This window comes from Sceloporus occidentalis, unplaced genomic scaffold (assembly GCF_023333645.1).
Source record: "Sceloporus occidentalis isolate IW3139 unplaced genomic scaffold, rSceOcc1.0.p SCAF_5, whole genome shotgun sequence".
Lineage (NCBI taxonomy): Eukaryota > Metazoa > Chordata > Lepidosauria > Squamata > Phrynosomatidae > Sceloporus > Sceloporus occidentalis.
This window is the reverse complement of record NW_028316985.1, coordinates 83,807,501-83,827,593: the sequence shown is the minus strand read 5'-3', so window position 1 is coordinate 83,827,593 and position 20,093 is coordinate 83,807,501. Positions and strand designations below refer to the sequence as shown.

Genomic DNA, 20,093 nt, shown 5'->3' with positions numbered 1-20,093 from the left:
TGGACCTCCGAGACGAACTCCTAGATCGTCGCCACGGAGACGCTCTAGCCTTATGCGACTCTGTGGTTGGACCTCCGAGACGAATTCCTAGATCGTCGCCACGGAGACGCTCTAGCCTTATGTGACTCTGTGGTTGGACCTCTGAGATGAACTCCTAGATCGTCGCCACGGAGACGCTCTAGCCATATGCGACTCTGTGGTTGGACCTCCGAGACGAATTCCTAGATCGTCGCCACGGAGACGCTCTAGCCTTATGTGACTCTGTGGTTGGACCTCTGAGACGAATTCCTAGATCGTCGCCACGGAGACGCTCTAGCCTTATGTGACTCTGTGGTTGGACCTCTGAGATGAACTCCTAGATCGTCGCCACGGAGACGCTCTAGCCTTATGCGACTCCGTGGTTGGACCTCTGAGACGAACTCCTAGAACGTCGCCATGGAGACGTTCTAGCCATATGCGACTCTGCGGTTGGACCTCTGAGATGAATTCCTAGATCGTCGCCACGGAGACGCTCTAGCCATCCGCCTCGGAGGGCAGCCCTTTCAGACCTCGGTGCTCCCGATCGCCGCCGCCTTCTTGAATGGAAGGCCTCCCTCCCTCCCTTCTTTCTTCCTCGCTGCCTTCCCCTCCGCCATGATGCTGAGGGACTCGGCGGTGAGGACGGGGCTGGTGGGCCTAGTGGTCGGGGCAGGCCTGGGCTACTTCCTCTACCGGCTGAGCTCCAGGGGGAGGCCGAGGGAGAGGCCCAAGGGAAGGGACCCAGCCCCGACCTCCGCGGAAAGCGCTTTGTTGCCACAAGTGGCAGCCATGGTCCCTTTGCAGAAGGCTCCCCAGAAAGGTAAACATGGAGACAGACAGAGGGAGGAGGGACACAGCAGCAGCAACAACAACAACAACCCACAGGAACATTGTGGGTTTTTTCCTCTCTTTAAAATGCATGGCTAGTTTATATATATATATATATATATAGAGAGAGAGAGAGAGAGAGAGAGAGAGAGAGAGAGATTATATATATATATGTACACACACACACACACACAGACTATATATAGAAATGTGTGTGTGTGTGTGTGAAACAACTTCACAAAAACATTGTTTTTTCCCTCTTGGAAATGAATGGCTATATATATATATATATATATATACACACACACACACAGAGTAGATATAGAGATATATGTGTGTTTATAAAACAACCTCACAGAAACATTATTTTCTCTCTCATGGAAATGAATGGCAAATTATATATAGTTTTAAATGTATATAAATAAACAGTTTGTGTGTGTGTATAAAACAAGCTCACAGAAACGCTGTTCTCTCTCTCAGACACACACACACATTAAAATACAAGGCTACATATATATATATATATATATATATATATACCCACACACACACACACACACACACAGATATATATATACACACACAGAGAGAGAGAGTATGTATGTGTGTGTATGAAACACACAAGAGGAGGGCATCCTAGTCATGGACCAGCCTTTATAAGCGTCCTTTTCTTCAGTCATCCAATTACTCAGAGCTCTCCAAATGATGGTTGGAGGATTGCAATACCTGTCATCCCTCACTGTTGACTGTATTGATGGAGATTGCAGTCCAGCAATATCTGGAGAGCCAGAGGACACATACACACTCTGCTTTAGCTGCCAGGTGCTCCAATGGCCCATTCCCTCCCCAGGAATTGCAAACAACTCCCATCCCATTTTTCCAAACCATTGCCTTATTTGAGGGTGGGTCAGATTTCTTTTTAGCTACTCAACCACCTGCGCTTTCTCTTAATGTAGTGTTTCAACTGTACATTTATTAACCTTTTGTTCATGATTCCAGTCATGCTTTCCTTCCATATCCTGCAAACCAGTGCTTAATGTGTGATGGCCGATGTGTGGAAACATCCCTTGTTTCCTGGTGTGCCAGAGGCTGTATATTTGTGACCATTGTCTACAGTTGTTTCTTTCCTTCCTGGAAAGTCTACAGACTGGCAGCTGATGGCTCACAGATTGGACCAACCCAAGATGACCACTTTGAGTAGCACTGCTATAGATTACTGTGGGTTCAAGAAGGCCATCACACATGTTTCTCCTTTTCTATCCCCTCTGAACTAAATCAGTGCTGTAGAAAAAATGGTTAACATAAAGTATATATACATGTGTATATTTCTGTAATTAGCAGGCACAGACCTTTTGAACTCAACTCATGATTTTGGAGCAGATGACATACGGAATCTAATTCATTTACTTGAGTCTACAGAGGATCCTGCCATTCAGGAGCAAGTCCTGATTACGCTGAGCAACAGCGCTGCGTTTTCTGTAAATCAAGTAAGTCATACTTTTTATATTAGTATTAAGCAGCGCACAAAGAAAAGAAACGATAAAAAGTAAAACATTGTAATTTATTGTTTGAGATAGGAACATTTGATCAGATGGTAGATAGTACATCTTCTGGTCAGTGGCATCCCCACTTGGGGTGTCTCCGGGTGCAATAGGTGGGACTTCTGGGGACGGGGCCAAAAAGCGTAGCCATACCTCTTAACCAAATATTATTCTGTGGGGGGAATAATCTCTACACAACTTATGCAACATTAGTGATAGAAGTGAAAAAAATCCTAGACAGATCTGTGGCAGCTTGCCTCATCTTAGTATTATGGCCAGAATGCTACATTACCCACTTAGCTACGTATGCATTACTAGTCCGACTCCTCCCATGTACTTTGCCAGGCAGCTGCTGGATTAGACAGGTCAGTTCAGCTGCCAATTGAGATACAGGAGCATGAAGTTTTCATCCCTGCCCCACCAGCCAGCAAGGCTGCAATGAGGACTTGTGGCAAAAGATTGCCCTAAATGCACTGGCTGGCAGAAGAGGCTAGAAATTTTGTTCTCTTGCTGTCCGCTCACCAGTTGCACAGACCTCCTTGCCTGATCCAGCAACTGCCTAGTAAAGTAGTTTTGGGGAGGACACTTGGTTGTGACAATAGTGCCACGATTGTGACTGGAGCTGTTGCTGCACTGCAGAATTAATGCAGTTTGTTACCGCTTTAACTATCATGTTTTGTTTTGGCACCAGAGCTCTGGCAGAGAAGGCTAAATATCTCACAAAACTACAAAGAATTCCATAGCTATGAGCCACAGGCAGTTAAAGCAGTGTCAAACTGTATTAATTCTGCAGTTAGATGCAGCCTTTGTAACATTCATGAATACAGATCTGTTATGCATCAATACCCTTCCATAGTTGCAATACTGAATTCCAGCTATATCTTTAATAGGACGCGTGAGGTGGAATTGACATCCTGTCTTATTGTGCCTGAATGAAAGAAATTGAGGAGTACTTACTAGTAATTAGTGAAGGGAAGGAAAATAATATCTCACATCATTAGCTAAAATCAAATAACCCTCATCCATGAGCAGAAAGTACCTCCATGTGCAACATGTTGCTAATTTCCTTTTTCCCCCAGCTGCATTTCTTTGAGCCAGAAGGTCCTGTGATCTTCAGGAATGGCTTGAAAAAGCAGGAGGAGGGAGAGGAATTTCTTTTGTGGAACTAGAAATTGGTGCATATCCCTTTAGAAGCAACATTTGGCTCAAATACACTACAGTATCTTGTCTGTTACCATCTATATGCCTGGTGGATTTCAAATGCTTACGTTTGTATTTTACCTTTCTGTAAAGTTTGTATTTTACCTTTCTGTAAAGTTTGTATTTTACCTTTCTGTAAAGTGCTATATATACTTGAATATAAGTCAACCTCTCGTATAAATCAAGGTCAGGTTTGGGGGTCAAAATTATGGATTCATGACTCATGAATAGGTCAAGCATAAAACTTAGGGATAGGTCAAGCATTAAACTGCCTGGTTGGACGAGAGCCTGCCCTTCCTCCTTCTCTCCAGTCCAGCTGTCCCCACATTGACCCATGTATAAATTGACCCAAATTCATGGGGTCAAATTTTGGGCATAAATTTCTAGATTTATAGTCAAGTATATATGGTAGATATTACAAACAGATTTTATTTTTTCATAGATTAGAAGGAAGCTAATTATGATTTGTTAATTATGTGCTTTGTTAGTTCAGGTAGCATTCACATTCCAGTTAAGTGGAACTTGGATTGTCTCTAGAAATTAAGATAATTACAAATGGCTTTTTCTCTATATATGTAATCTGTAGGATATCATTCGAAATTTAGATGGCCTCTCGGTTGTTGGAAAAATGCTTTCAGTTCCTCTCGATAGCGTTAAAGAGAAAGCACTGAATGCTCTTAATAACTTGAGTATGAATATTAAAAATCAAGAAGTGATAAAGGTAAGATCGAAATAAGAAATGGTGTAACCAATAAAATGTTTGCTTAATGGGTAATAAAGTATATATAGTACTTTTCATGCAAGTATATACAGTATAGTGCTTTTAACTCAAATCAATTGAATTTTTTCTGTTGATTTCATTTTGATTCTTACCTTGCCCTTAAGGCTTGAATACATCAGTGAAAAATAATGTACTCACCCTGAAGCCAGTCCTGACAGTCTTGACTGCTAGTTCGAGGAAGGATCCATGTTTTTCTGTCCTTGACCTGACTTTGCTCCCAACTAAGCAAAGTCAGGGAAAATCCCAGTGCTTCCAGGAAACCTTGAAGTGACCTCAGGTTCTTTTGCCATGGGAACAACTGGACTGTGTCCAATTTGGTCCAATCCAGTTGACCAGACACCAACAGCCATGACATTCCCCCTTCCCTGTGCTGAGCAATGCATGGAAAAAGGATGGCCTGTTTTTGTAGCTGCCACTGCCCGTTTCCTCATAGGCAGGTGTTCCATGTAAAGCATGCCCAGTATACTGCTGTTTCTGCTGAAGACGGGAATGGGGCATCTGGACTCCTTGTCGATTACACGTCTGTGCAGCCATTTCTGTTCTCAGCAAAAGTGGCATTGTGCTGGGCAGGTTTTATATGAAACTCCTACCCACAAGGAAGTAGTGTTGGTGGCTCCAAAAAGAGGGGATGGGTCAGTAGGGCTAATGCAATGTTGGCCATGCCAGCCTGTGTGCACCACAATGCGGCATCGCAACAGATTTGGTCCAGTACATCTAGTCACCATTGTGGTCCGTCCATGGCATAACCCTCCAGACTGGCCCTGGATTAAGTAGCCAGTGTAGGTGCACCCTTAATGTAAGTAATGAGCTAATACTTTTACTTACCATTGTAAAGACATTTACTCTCCTGTAACTTACAACCATTAGACCTGGGTGTGTCCTCTGGAGAAGCAGAGAACAGGCCTGCTGCCTCCTCTCTGTGATAGCCTATGAAGTGTTTAAAAAGTGCAATCATGGCAACTCTCAGTCTTCCATTCACCAAGTTAAGCATGCCTAGCTTCTCTGCCTACCTGCCTTAAGGTTTAAATCAAATTGATAGTCCCAACAAGGGTTGGATTTATGAGTGTATATAAGGAATACCAATCAGTAGTTGATTTGGTGAGTCTTTTTTGGGTAGAGACTAGCAGTTAGGTTTAGGTCGGAGTTCTGATACTTTTCTAAACACTGTACAGTAGTGATGCAAGTAGATTCAGTGGCATATTTATTCTCACTGGCATTCAGCAAATCAGTACTAAAAAGAGCTTCTGGTGGCATGATAGGGCATGTAGATGTAGGCAGTGTTGTTAATAAATAATAAAAATTTTATTTGGATACCGCCCTTCCATCGATCAGGGCGGTGAACAGCACAATAACAATACAAAAACACCATAAAAATACAATACATTCATATTAAAAACAAAATTAAAACACCATCAGCCGATCACCATTGTCGTCGGGGGGGGGGGGGGGGGGACCAGCTGGAACTTCATTCGGGGAATGCAGATTGAAATAAGAAGGTTTTTAGCTCCTTCTTAAACTGGGCCAGGGAGGTGGCCGAGCGGAGCTCTATGGGCAGCGTATTCCAGAGGCCCGGGGCGACGATGGAATATGACCTCCTCGTTGTGGAGGTTAGTCTAGCCCCTGTTGCTCTCGGGTATATTAAGGACATGCAAAATGTTTATTGGAAGGAGAAGAACTGACTGTACATTTAAAATATGTTATCTGAGGCCTGTTACAGACAGCCAAAATAAAGCTGCTTCGAGTCACAGTGGAGGTATGGTGTTTCAATGATGCATGCATCCTAAGAGTCCAGAAGCCACACCAAAGCCACACTCCAGTCCTTAGGGATGGAGCGTGGCTTTGGTGCGACTTCTGGACTCTTAGGACGCATGCATCATTGAAACACCATACCTCCACTGTGACTCGAAGCAGCTTTATTTGGGCTGTCTGTAACAGGCCTGAAAGACTCTTAAACTGAAAAATAAGTTTGCTAAATTATTTTATATAGAAGCATTCAGTATATCTCATGTTAAAATCAATGCTGTATCTAATTTTGCAACTGCCTATGTTTATTTCCCTGTTATTTTTTGTTGAACATAAGGATTTGAACAAAATTAACTTTGATGCAGACTTGCACACAAAGTACCTATAGCTTTCAGAATCCTAGAATAACTACAACCCATATTATGAAACACTCCTTTTCACATAGTACAAAGACTTCTTTAAATCCTTACAGCTCTCTGTATCCTTGTCATTTTCATATTCCCCATGTAAAGTCTGCCACTGATTGCAATCTTCTTTAGCTTTTGCTTGTGTGTGTGATAGCCCAGATCACTGGATGTTAGGCCCTTAGCTGTGATCCATTGCCCACCCAAACAGATAATGTAAGATGCTGAATATTTTCCCCATGTGCTGTCATTTCCTGACCATAATGAAAACTGTATTAGATATTAGGTTGCTAAGTAGAAGTAGATAAGTAATTGGTTTTATTTGTTCTGACCATGCCTTCTTTCTCTTGCTTTGCCTTTTATATTTCTGAAATCTAGCCTGGGAAAAATTCTTATCTCTCCCATTGGGATTATTCTTCCCCCATGCAACCTAGGCAGTGTTTCTTAGCAGCTTTTTAAATTGACAGGAAATGTGGAGGGCTGATGGGCAGGATATGGGAAGTTGGCTGGCAGACCCACCTCTTTCCAAATAGCATTGTTATGTAATGTAAGCAGCATCCTCTTTCGCATCTTGAGCTGTATAAGAGTATGTGATGGCAAGGTGAATAACACATTGCCCCCTTTGGCTGGGCAGGAGGTAGTCTCAACTTCACATTACCATCTTGTTCATTGTTGAAAATTATTATGTGTTTTGTTTTCTCTTCCCCAAGATATATATTGCCAAGGTCTGTGGGGAAACCTATTTAGCTCCCTTGAACTCTGAACTGCAGCTAGCTGGCCTTCGACTTTTAACCAACATGTCTGTTACCAATAACTATCACTACATGATGACTAGCTCCATACCAGACTTTCTCCATTTGCTTTCAGGAGGAAATGAAAGAACACAGGTACTGTATTATATTGTTCTGTTGTAAATTAGAAGGAACATTTCCAAGTTTTTACTTTCCTGTATGACGTACTTCTTTGTATATGTCTAAATTACTTTGAAAATATATATGTGCACAAATAGCATCAATAGTGGCAGAATTCAAAGATATAGCTGTGTTAGTCTGTAGGATCAGTATGCAGAGAGCTCTTGTAGCACCTGTGAGACTAACTGAAAGAAAGAAGTTAGCAACATGAGCTTTCGTAGACTTCAGTCTACTTCCTCAGATGGTTTTGGTCAATAGTATCAATAGTATTGCATCAATAGTATTACACTTGAGGGCTGAAAATGCTGTGGTTTTTCCTATTGATATTCTTATATTGCTATGGTGTAAATTCTACAATGATGAGAAAGAATATGAGCATTTTGCCTGCCAAGCTCCACAGCTACCAGGCTACTCAGAGAACACCTGAGCCCTAATTAAACATGCGGTCTAACCAGCGCATGAAAGTAACTACTTGTCAGTCATTCATGACAAATTAGTTCAAATCAGGTCCATCCCATCCAATATTTCTTTTTTAGTTCAGAGCAGTAGCATATCAATGCCACAAGGTGGCACTTATTGTCTCATCCAAGTAAACACTGTAAGGAACCTCCCTAAGAATACAAAGTTGGTCTGTGCATTTCTGGGAAATGGTGTGAATGTTTAGAATTATTAAAACGTTGTATAAAACTACCTTCAGGCTATGTGTATGAGGTGTACGTGTAATATAAATAAATTTTCTGTTTAGACTTGGGTGCTATCTCCAAAATATCTCATTACCTACGTATGTGCAAACACAGGTATTCCAAAATCCATAAAAATCCAAATTTTGTTCCCAAGCATTTTGGATTTTTGGGACTCAGTTGGTATTTAAAAGGTAGTAGTGTTGTAATTTAGTTGGCTTCAGACCTACTATTATGTGAATAGAAGGGCTTCTTCCATTTAACTTGGGAAAACTCTTTCCATATAGTAACAGCTCCCTCTACACCAGGAATGGGACTTATGCAGCCCTCAAGATGTCATTGGAGTGCAACTCCCACTTCATGCAGCTCTAGATCTAACCAACTTTTTATATTTCATTTTACTGAAAGTCAGGGTTTAATTTTGTACAATAAAAAAATCCCTGTGTTACAGGTTCAGGTTCTAAAACTGCTTGTGAATTTATCAGCAAACCCAGAAATGACAGAACAACTCCTGAATGCTCAGGTAAAACTTGCTTTTCACACAGGCCTTCCTCATGTATTTTCTTACAATAACCTTCATATTTTAAAAACTAATGTTGTAGGATTAGTTCAACATACTAGTTGAAGATTGCCTAAAATATAGGGTTCTCAAATGTGAAGGTTGGCATAAGGCTGTTGAAGGATTAGCTGAAAATAATTAGAGGCCAGGAAAGAGATGTGATAAATGCAAGGCACTCCACCTGTACTCATTTTTTCCTAATAAGTCTCTAGACAAATAACTTTATGGTTTGACAATGATTATAATGCCAACTTTGCATAAAACTTTACATATAGATACTGAATGTTTTTTCTGTACACCTTTAACAGTAGAGAGGCGATTTAAGGTTTTTAAAAATATATTAATGATAATAGTAGGACTTGCCCCATTGAAAATACTATCATTAAAGGGAAACATTTATCAGCAAATACTACATGTGTAGAGCTATGGTGGCATGGCAGTTTGAGTGTTGGACTACGGCTGTGGAGGCAAGGGTTCAATTTCCTGCTTGGCCATGAAACCCACTGGGTGATCTTGGACAAGTCACATTCTCTCAGCCTCAGAGGAAGGCAATGGCAACCTTCCTCTGAACAAATCATTCTATGAAAACCCCATGATAGGTTCACCTTAGGGTTGCCATAAGTCAGAAATGGCACACAACAACAAACAAGAGCTGCATATAGTATATAACTTCCACTATAGAAGTGTACTTGTTACCCAGTTTGCATTGCAGCAGATGCTAAATTGCAAGTGTTGATGTGTCCTTATAGAGATAGCCATATTAGTCCGCTGTTATATTTAAATAGCAATGGGAAAACTAGCATTGTGGCACATTTAAGACTAATCAATTTATTGCAACATAAATAAATGGCAATCATGGAGTGAAGTCCACTTTTATATGAAAATACCATTAAACTTCTCGATTAAAAATAATCTATGCACAGTGTGACTGAAAACACTACTTAAACAATCCTTTCATGATCATGAACAGTCATTTCTTTGCATTCTAATTTTCTAGGCACCTTTTCTATTATCCCTGTGTGATAGATGTACAAACAAAGATGTTTTGCTCCGGGTCCTGGTGTTCATCACAAACTTGACAAAGCATATGAAAAAAGACAGAAGTACTGTTCACTCTGAGTACAATGAAGATTCAGTTTTTACTGTTCTGTGGGGGAATTCTACACTTTGTGCTCAAAAACTGGCATCTTTATTACATCATTATGATACTGAAGTCAGAGAACATGCTGCAGAACTAATAATGCAACAGTGCTGACATTGCAAGTTAAACTCTTAAAGCCTCTCTTCAAATTCTGGAAATTCTTTATGAAAGGTAAGTACTTTAAGTACTGCAGGAGATATACACACACACACACACTCATATACACACACACGCATCCCTCCATATTTGCGGCTTTGATTATTCACGGATTTGATTCATATGTTCTGCACTAGGTTCTCCAGTGCAACTCTGTGGTCAAGTTTAACTAAAAGTTGCACTGAAAGACCTAGAGATTCCTAGAGAGAATGCTCTACTAGGCCTTTGTAGCTCCTGCAGTGCAGTTCTATGGTCAGTGTCTGTCAGACGTTGACCACAGAGTTGCCCTGGAAGACCTAGAGATCCCTAGAGAGGTGTCCTCTCAGGTAAAAACATGTTGTCTTTGTTATTTGCGGTTTTTCCATATTCACGGGGGTCTTGTGCCCCTAACCCTAGTGAACATGGAGGGACAAGTTTATATGCCTCCCTTACTTCTTATAATGTAAGGAACAGTGGTCCTTACAAAACCACCAATGCATCAGCATGTGCAAACTGAAATACATATGGAATTTCAGAATGTGCAACCTGCAGCCATCCAGATGATGTTGGACTACTATCAACCCCACCCAGTACAAACCAGTTGTCAGGGATTATGGGATTTTGATGCCAAAAGTATATTGATGTCTACAAGTTGTCCACTACACTTTGTTGTTAATTGCCCTTCAGTTGACTTCAACTTGACCTCCAAGATCCTTGATCACCAATTGCCCTGTTGAGATCTTATATACTCAGTCTATTAGCCTGTAATATGGTCTTCCCCTTTTAATATTGCCTTCTGCCTTATAAAGCATTATTGCCTTCTCTAATCTCTTACGTCCAAAGTACATCCACCTCAATTCAGTCAACTTGGTTGCTAGGGAGGGTTATTCTTCTATATTACTAGACAGAATTTAACTTTTAAGAATGTGTAAGTAGTTTTTCTGTACAAGTGCCAGAATGCCTTCACATTCTAATGTAAATCATTTAAATATATATATAGAACTTCAGTAAGTATGTAAGTGTTCAGACAACTGGAATTTAAGACTATTTTGACCCTATTCCAAACCAGCACAACAATGCACTTCCACTTTGGATGCAATACAGCAGGAAGCTCCATGTATGTTTGGAGGTACTTCCTCCACTGATGTATATGAGGAAGATCTTTTACATACAAGGTGTGGGTTGGAGTTCAATATTAACTGTCCTACCAACCTGTATCTGATATGAAATACATTGATATGAGAACCTTTAAAGTAAGGTTCCATAAAATTCCAGTGTACCCAAATCCATACTTGATGTTGCAATTACAGTATACATTCGACTATAAGTTGAAAAATTTCAGTCCTAAAATCCTGGGTTGACTTATATACGGGTCAATGTGGTAATACTGCTTACAAAGGTCCTGGTAGAAATTCCATCCCATGCCACTCTCCATACCTGGCAGTGATCTCTAAAAGAGCTGCCAAGGCAGGGATGCTATGTGTGTGTGAAAGAGATGATTTCCTCCTCAATCAGATTTTAAAACTTCTCTCCCCACAAAACAACATTCTCCTTAACTTCACTTTCTTCACTTCCCAAGCCAATGTTAAAGCCTTCTCTCCCCACCAAACACCCCCTTAACTCCACTTTCCTCCCTTCCCAATCCAATCTTAAAGCCTCCTCTCCCCATCAAACACCCCATTTAACTCTCACTTCTTTCCCTTCCCAACCTGATGTTAAAACCTTCTCCTCCAGCACCAGGGAAGTGGTGTTAGGTGGTTGGGAGAGGACCGGAGAAGGAGAAGGAGGTGGTGGTTCCCCCTTTTATATCCTTTTGTTACATGCCCCTACATTTTACCCTCAACCTATCCACAGGTCATACCAAAATCCATGATTTTGACCCCGAAACCCTCTCTCGATTTCTACATGAGGTTGACTTGTACACGAGTATGTGCAGTATGTCAGAATTCTGTCTGATTGGTAATTCAAGATTTATATGGTTGAAGTAAAGGTAGCACATACAATAATTTGTGGGAACAGAAAACTGGGCATTGTCATGCTTAGACTAAAATATAAAAGAGCTTTTGCACTGATACAGTTGGCCCTCGGTATCCATGGGGGATTCGTTCTGACACACACACACCACGGATGCTCACATTCCCTTGTCCCTGATGGCAGAGCATGCATGAGGATACCAATTGCCAACTGTATAAGAATTCTTGGTGGAGACATTTCTATAATGGCAAGGCAAAATTACCATCTCAGTGAAACAGTCTTTTTTACTTAAAAAAACAAGTACTGGAAGCCACAAACAAGCATTTGAAATTATTGGGTGTGTGTGTGCGCGCGCGTGCTTAAAATGTATTCGTGCAGTTGGAAGTCATTTCTTAGAAGAAATTTTAGTTTAGTAATCCCAACGTATACAACTGTTCAAGATTGTGTAACAAAACGACCCGTAACAAAATATTTGAACAAAGAATCCTTTATTCTGTACATTAGTATAGCAACACAGATACAATTGGCCATGGTCTACAATGCTGAACAAATTCATAATCATATCATGCTTTCATTCTATAAGCAATCTGTACACATTTTCAAATCATTCCACTAAAACAATTTTTGTAAGATCTCAGTCGGTGCAGGGAGAGAGCAAAAACAAAATAAGTTGAATAAATATTTCAGAGAACAACGAACTGATTATTTTACTTGTGCAAACTACTTGCCAATGAGATTTTCAAACAAAAGAAGTATTCAGGCCCATGATAAAGATAAATTTCACAGTGACAGCACAATGCAAGGTACAGATATTCTGGCCAGCAGTAAAATAAATAGGCATTTTTAGTAGTTAAACTCTTTTAAAAGGCACATTTTATTTTAGATTATTTCAGAAATTGGCTCTTATGTTTGCAAATGAAAATGTACACGCATTCAGTAAAATCGATATTCTGTTTAAAATGTGCTTTTAGCAACAATTGTGTTGGAAGACTCCATCTCAAAAATCCTATATTTCAACATCTATGAAGGCACAGAACACACCCTCTGGGTGAATAATCTACTCAAGGGAGATAATGGTTCAAAGACTGTTCATACTAAGGCTGCAGTGTTCCAAACCATATTTACTGCAATGTGACTACTCAAAATTTGTATCAGGTAGTGTCATTGCCTTATTTGGGGCTATTTGATATTGAAATGCTTTTAGATTACTGTCTAATACAAAATAGAGTTAAAACCATGGCAACCTATTGTTTGTTGGATGGCCACGGTTAAATATGTAGTCCTAAGCACACTTAAAACATAAAATGATTAATGTGGGCTTCATCTGTAAACATGCAACAGGATTAAATTGTGTACCTGCTTTATGGGATAATGGATCATAAATGAAAGTTATAATCCTAATCAGTTATCAAAAATATTCAGATTTCTGTTACTTACTTGCAATGAAGTGCTATTAATTCCTACATGACAGTAATACTACCGTATGCTGTGAACACCTAGGTAGCATCATATTTAGAGGAAGTAAGTGTGAAGTCCTGTTTACTAATGTCCTCACATTATGGATGTGTGTATGCTCCTGCTGATCAAATGATTAGTGAAAGAGTGTGGAGTGTTGTGACTTCCAGCTGCACCCAGCAGACAATGGGTCGTTTCTTAAGCACAGCCAATGAGGAGAGGACTAATGTGCATATGTCAAAGTCCACAGCCACGTATCTCCCCATGCAGCCCAGCCTGTTTTTGTGAGATATATGTTCGTCTGCTACAGCTGTCCTGGAGTCAAATACATGCAGAAGCCAATCTATATATACAAATCACTTTTTCTGTCAGGAGCCTACAGGGTCCATGTCAGTATGTACCACGTCTGCATGTACATGCATGACTTGTAGTTACTGTTCTCACAGTAACTCTCCCATAACTGAAACTGGAAACCGCCCTTTTAGACTGGGAAAGGGATTAGCACTACAATGTGCTATTCTGTCTGCAAGATAGTGGTCTAAATAGGTAACTCCTAAAGGTGACTTCTAGTGGTATTTCTGTAATTTGTTTAAAAAACTAAATTTTTAATGCACAGGCAATATAACCATCTGCACTAAGTTAATACCATCCAGTGTTATTCTATTCATTTGTTAAAAACCTATCATTTTATAAGGCTGGTATGCTGGGGTTTAGGGGGACCATTAGATAACTAAACAAAAAAATTGGAAATCTTAAAAATCCTGTTTAAAATTTTACAAAAAGGTATCACTCCCAAGTCCATCAATCCTGAGATGGAGGTCAATAAGAAATTAGATTTTTTGTGTTTTTATTCAAATCCATCATCATTTATATTAATGTCTCGTGATTCTCCATGTTTTAGCACGAAGAAATCTTCAGTTTTCAATCCATATCTATCAAGAGCTTCCTTCAGTTTAGCTGGAGGATCTAGGTAGTACTGTGGAGAAAATAAGGGATGTCAGTATTGGATAAATTGTATTCCAAATTGTTGGAGAACAGATTTACATGCATAATAACTGAATGTTTTGATTTCACAGGTTTAGATTGAAATTCAGGCTTCATTTAAACCAATTAAAAGGTTTTTTCCAGTTGGAAAATCGTCTCCTGCAGACTTCACACATGCCCTGAACATGGCTTTTTGATGAATATGTCATGTGCTTCTGTGAGAATCTGTACCAAAAATTACAGAAGTGACCAAGGCCTACTGAAACCAGAGAATGTGTAGTTGAGACTGCTACTTATCTAATCTTCACAAGGTTGTCTGGATCAGAAATAGACAATTATTGAGACTGTTATTCATCTAATCTTTCCAGGGTTGACTGACTGGATCAGAAACAAGCAGTTTAAGTCCTTCAGCCTACATTTGGTCCTCCAGATACTATTCTAAAAAATAAAAATCATTACCCAAAAACAAAACCTGACATCCTTGAAATAGCCATTCTATGAATGCATTTCAGCTAGCAAGTTTCTTGTGATCAAAAGATTCTTTCATGTGCTATCCCTGGGTTGTATATTTTTAATGCACAGAATCAATCAGTAATACAGTCTATTGTATTTAAAATATTTTATTTAATATATTTTTACACTCTCCTTCAAGGTAAAGCTTCCCTAAAACATAAGCACTCTGCTGAAATGTGTTGGTAAGACTATTTTTCCTTTCCCTTCTCTGAGAGCCATTCTATATCACAAAGCTTAAAAGGCTATTTAGGGGAAGAGGGGGAGTGCCTTCCTTCTGGTTCCACTGGATTCTGTTAACATTTCCAGTAAATGAAAAATTATGAAGTGCAAGCATCTTCACCCTCTTCCAGAATCTAAACAGTTCAAGTCAACAGTATTCAAGGTACTGGCCCTCAGTATCCATGGAATAAACAATTCACACCTTGAAAATATTCCCAATAGAGCAAACTTTGATTTTGCCATTTTATATAAGGGACACCATGGTATTTAATGGGACTTGAGCATCCACAGGTATCCATTTGGGGGCAGGGAGAGGTTCCTGATACCAAGTCTCAACAGATACCAAGGACCTACTGTAATGGATTCAATAATGCAATGACAGAGAACATCATCCACATGTTCAATCACTGGCATCTGAGGAAGCAAGATAAGAAATGACCTTAGACTGAGATTAAGAATTTCAGTAGGCCATACTGGAATATCTGAGCAATGGATTTAATGGCTGTATTTATGCATAATACTGAGCCATGATTTATTTTAACCATGGGTAATTGTGATCAAGACAATATCAGCTTCACTCATGGGTTAATTGTACTGAATCTTGGTTTGGTTTCTTGCCTTCTGTGTGAGTACTCAGTTGCTATCCGAAAGGCTTTTGCAGCATTCCAGTATTAAGATGGCTTCACCTTGTCACTAGGCCCTTTACTAGTGGCCAGTACACAAAATGGGCAGCAAATTACTTCTCCTTTGATCGGTAGTAATTGGTGAGCCCAGAGTTGTGCAACCTCCTTCTTCCCACCACTTTTCCTATTAATACAACTTCCTTCTTTCCACTACTTTTCCTATTAGTGCAAAGGAAAAGATTTCCCCCCTATGAACACCTCTTCCTGTAGACCTGTGTGATTTCATAAAATCTGTTAGCAACTGACACAAATGACCGAGCAAATATATGAATATTTGTTGTGCTAGCGCTCAGTTATCCACAACTTTCCAAAATGCACCCTACATTAGCCATTTTGGCCAATTACATCTTAAGCACATTGCAGTCATATTTCCTAGCAATGGAACAGGTGAGGCAGAATCTTAACTGAGATTGAAATAATTGTTTTGTTTCTTGAAAAAACTACATTTTTACTGCAGGTCCTAGAGTCTTCTCATATGTGCGATTCTAGCAGTTGTAATTCAAAAACTAAAAGTGTAACAGTCAAAGTAGATTACTGAGGTTGTGATTTCAACATGTAACCCTAAAGAATTGCCAATACAGGTCATGTTCCTTTTGAATTTTCTCTCTTTGCAAAGTACCAGCAAAATTAGGTAATTTTTTTGAAAAGGTGGATTTGTCAGGAGAAATTGTGTCCAGCAAAGAACCTGCTGCCTGGCAAAATGAGACAGTGGACCTAATTGTTCAATTTTACATTTCTCAACAAGACGTCTAAACTCAGAAATCCATCCATTTGTAACTTACTGAAGAAAAAATGTGCACAGATGCTTTAATCCAGTGGTTCCCAAACTCTAGCCTTCCAAGAATGTTGGACTTCACTTCCCAGAATCTCAGACCATTGACCAAGATGACTGAGGCTTCTGGGAGGTGAAGTCCAAAACCCCTGTAGGACCAGAGTTTGGGATTCACTGCTTTTAGTCAATAAGGAAAATACATATTAAAATGTGTACTTTTTGAAAAATGCACATAAAAACACACAAATTTCAATGCAAGAAGGAATATATTGCCATCATTACTTATAGCTACATTAAGCAGTAAGATTGTCACATCCTCCCCCACTACTGAAATCTTTAACCATTTCTTTTAAGCATTTGGAATGACTTGAAAACTGCTCACATAATTTAGTGGCAGCTCCTTGTCAAGTACTCCATAAACTGTGTTCAAATTCTATGATTAACTTTCTGAAGACAGGTAATTCTATTGCCAATCTTCATTTGATGTGATTATATGACCTGGCTACTCAATGCAGAAGAATGTCCTGACCTCAGAGGAGAATATGAATTGCTTACTTGCAATGAAGAGGCAGAGATAAGAGATTCAAGAGACAGACTCCTCTGTAGCTAAGAAATTCATGTTTGCTAGAGGTGGGCAAAGTATGGCACTGGGATTCTACATGGTCCCAGTGAACCCAGTGTGGTTCTTGGCCACTGCCCAGACTTCTTTTTTTCCTGACAAAAAATTGGTAATTTCCTCTCTTGGAACCACCTAACAGTGTCAATACATCTTTTAAATATGTTGCAAAACCCTCATACTATTTAACATGAGGAAATATACCCCCTCTCCTTTTTCAAACAGAAAAGTGCACTTCTGAGTTTTGTGTCTTGGTTTGGGTGTTTTTGTTTTGGCCCCTGGGAGTTCCAGGGAAAGAAAATTCAACCCATGGCTCACCACAGTTTCTCAGCCTGTTATAAATTATATGCAAACAGGGCTGTAAAGCAAACGTGCCTCCAATTTTAATTTGGACAGAAAGATGCCTCTGCTATCAAAAATTGCAGTTATGGAAAACACTACCAGTTTGAACAGAAGGTCCACAACTGCCATCAGTGATTAGTTGACACTTACCTCGTTTGCTAAAGCAAAGGTCCCCCAGTGAATTCCAACAGATTTCTTCGTTTGTACATCAATGTGAATCCTTACAGCTTCTTCAGGATCCACATGTTGGTACTTCATAAACCACCTACCAAAAATGGAATAAACCATTTGCTTTCTTTGCACTGAAGATTTCAGTATCATATTATGAAATTTCACAACACACCAGCAAGTTTATTTCTTATTGCTCTTCTCATGGTCTCTTTTTCACAGAAGCTTTTCTATTACTGGCCCACTTTCCTTCTGACAAGTTAGTAAGAACAGTTTAGCAACATTTATCTACTGAGCTTCCTTTTTATCTACTGAGCTCTCTCTAAATTCCTCCATAAGTTTCCCGCCTTCTGCAAAGCACCTCATATTTAACTTATTTTTGGTGTGCTGCCTGGTCCCAGTCAACCTTCACCTGTTCTGGTCCATCTAGACTCCCTATGTTCTGGGCATGCAAAACACTGGTGTGGTAATTTCATGCTCTACAACTGAATCACAGGCTCCAGCTTACCTACCTTGGTTCATATGCTCCAATGGGAATAGCTGCCAAATCAAAAGGTCCAAAACGCTTCCCTATCTCCTCAAATGCAACGCAATAGCCAGTGTCTCCAGCAAAAAAAAACCTATTCCAAGGCCCCAAAACAGACCAACTTCCCCAGAGAACTTTGTTGTCATCTAGTGCAGTTCTCTTGGACCAGTGTTGAGCAGGAGTGAAAACAAAGGTAACGGCATCATGGCCAGGAACACAGTTTTCTCCCCACCAGTCCAATTCAATTACATTCTCACAACCACATTTCTGCATCCAGTCTAAGAGACCCAGGGGAACAAACCATCTCAGGTCACTACCAAAGCGACTATTTAAATTCACTACAGAGTGATAGTCCAAATGGTCATAATGGGTGTGGCTGATCAGCACTGCATCTATTTTAGGGAGCTGGTCCACTGTACAAGGAGGTCCTCGGAAACGCTTGGGGCCAGCAATCTGTACTGGAGAAGCCCGCTGGCTGAAGATCGGATCAGTAAGAAATATAAGTTCATCCATTTCCACCATCACTGATGCATGTCCAAGCCATGTTACTCGTATACCAGCTCCTGTTTTTCCAGCTAGTTCAGGATTTTGGACAAAGTAAGGTTTCAACACTGGAAGCTCCCTGTCAAGTTCCTAGCGAAAGACAAAAAAGCAACAAGACAAAATCAAAAAGCAAATCCTACTAACAATCAGTTAGCAATGTTTGTCTTGTGAAGTCTTCATCTTGAGGGCTGCTTAATTAACCTGAACTAACAGGTTTTAATTTTAAAATAGATGCTGTCAAAGGTAGACAATGTGTTCATAGACTTCAGCAAAGTTCACCACATTACAGCTAAGTTATCAGTTGTCTGCTGGTTTGCAACACCTTTCAGCAAGTCACTAAGCACAGTAGAAAATGGCCATGCACTTGCTATCTGTCACAGAAAGCTTTTTAAGCCTAAGGCCATATGATGGGTCCATTTACAATAAGAAGAGATTACTTGTTATACTAGAACAAAAGCAAATAAGAAAGGCAGGCACATACTGAAGAAAGGAGGAGAAGACATGGAATCATCAGCATAGGAAGTACAGCCCATACATTGGTGAACTCTAAACTAGCTGAAATCCTATGTCCTTAGTTTGCAAAAACTCCTGTATTAAAAGGGCAGTTTGAATCTGTGTGGTTTCACAGTTGACATACTCAAAGTCAATTTCAATCAGCATTACTCCCCAATACATGTGACAGAACTCTTTTTTTAAAAAGGGTTTCTAGCCTTTGTGGTTGGTTTTTGAGAGCTGAAAAAATGTAGCTATTTGCAAATGTGCCCAAATCCTACAGAGAGTTTCTGGTGGCCAGAGGTGACTCTTCTGTGGACTTGAGGCAAATGCTTCTTCAATAAGAGGCTTGTTTACCCCAAGTGTTGCTCGAGAAGATCTGTAATGCAAAAATGAGCATTAAATGCAGGATTATTTATTTCTGGAAATTTAATCCTTCCCATTTCAAAGTGTCAGGATGGACTTTCTCCCAGAACCCAAATAAAATATAAAACATATTAATGCATGCACCTCTCCTTATATCAGCTTAATTTTGAGAAGCAAGAAATATCCTTTCCAAAAAAATCCAATATTTACTATGTTGCCATTGATTATGTTTGTTCTTTCTCACGGTCTCCATGAGGTTGTAAATATTTAATCTGCATCAGTAAAGAGCTCCACCCAGGAACCTTTTGTAGCCCAGCTAAACATGAGCTGGAAAGGTGTGTTATTGACGCTTTTGTCCTCAGCTCTTTTTCAACAGCTGAACTGGTGGCTTCATTGATCTTTCATACAGATGACTGTAAGTACAAAGTGATATATCACCAGCACTAAGAACACATTTTCTGAATATTAAGCAGTAAACAATTTTGCCCCCTCATCTGTT

At 39.9% G+C, this 20,093-nt stretch overlaps 2 protein-coding genes across 3 annotated transcripts in view; one reads left to right on the top strand and one right to left on the bottom strand.

Moving 5' to 3' along the window:
* Positions 1–408: 408 nt before the first annotated feature.
* On the top strand, positions 409–14,927 carry LOC149312414 (armadillo repeat-containing protein 10-like). 2 transcript variants are annotated; one of them, XM_089524592.1, is made up of 7 exons: positions 409–838; positions 2,188–2,333; positions 4,174–4,308; positions 7,226–7,402; positions 8,558–8,629; positions 9,663–9,977; positions 14,447–14,927. In XM_089524592.1, exons 1-6 carry the CDS (start codon positions 634–636, stop codon positions 9,918–9,920), a joined length of 993 nt encoding a protein of 330 aa, XP_089380718.1. In that variant the 5' UTR covers positions 409–633; the 3' UTR covers positions 9,921–9,977; positions 14,447–14,927. The 2 variants fall into 2 exon arrangements, with proteins under 2 accessions (XP_089380718.1, XP_089380717.1); XM_089524591.1 differs by having other exon boundaries at positions 410–838; positions 2,185–2,333; positions 14,447–14,926.
* Positions 12,387–20,093, bottom strand: part of LOC149312413 (N-acyl-phosphatidylethanolamine-hydrolyzing phospholipase D-like) — a 30,978-nt gene continuing 23,271 nt past the window's right edge. The window contains exons 3-5 of the mRNA XM_089524590.1: positions 18,180–18,826; positions 17,650–17,764; positions 12,387–14,346 (exon numbers count right to left, since the gene is read on the bottom strand). Coding sequence (XP_089380716.1) covers positions 14,218–14,346; positions 17,650–17,764; positions 18,180–18,826 — 891 coding nt within the window. The 3' untranslated portion in view covers positions 12,387–14,217. The remainder of the gene's footprint in view (positions 14,347–17,649; positions 17,765–18,179; positions 18,827–20,093) is intronic.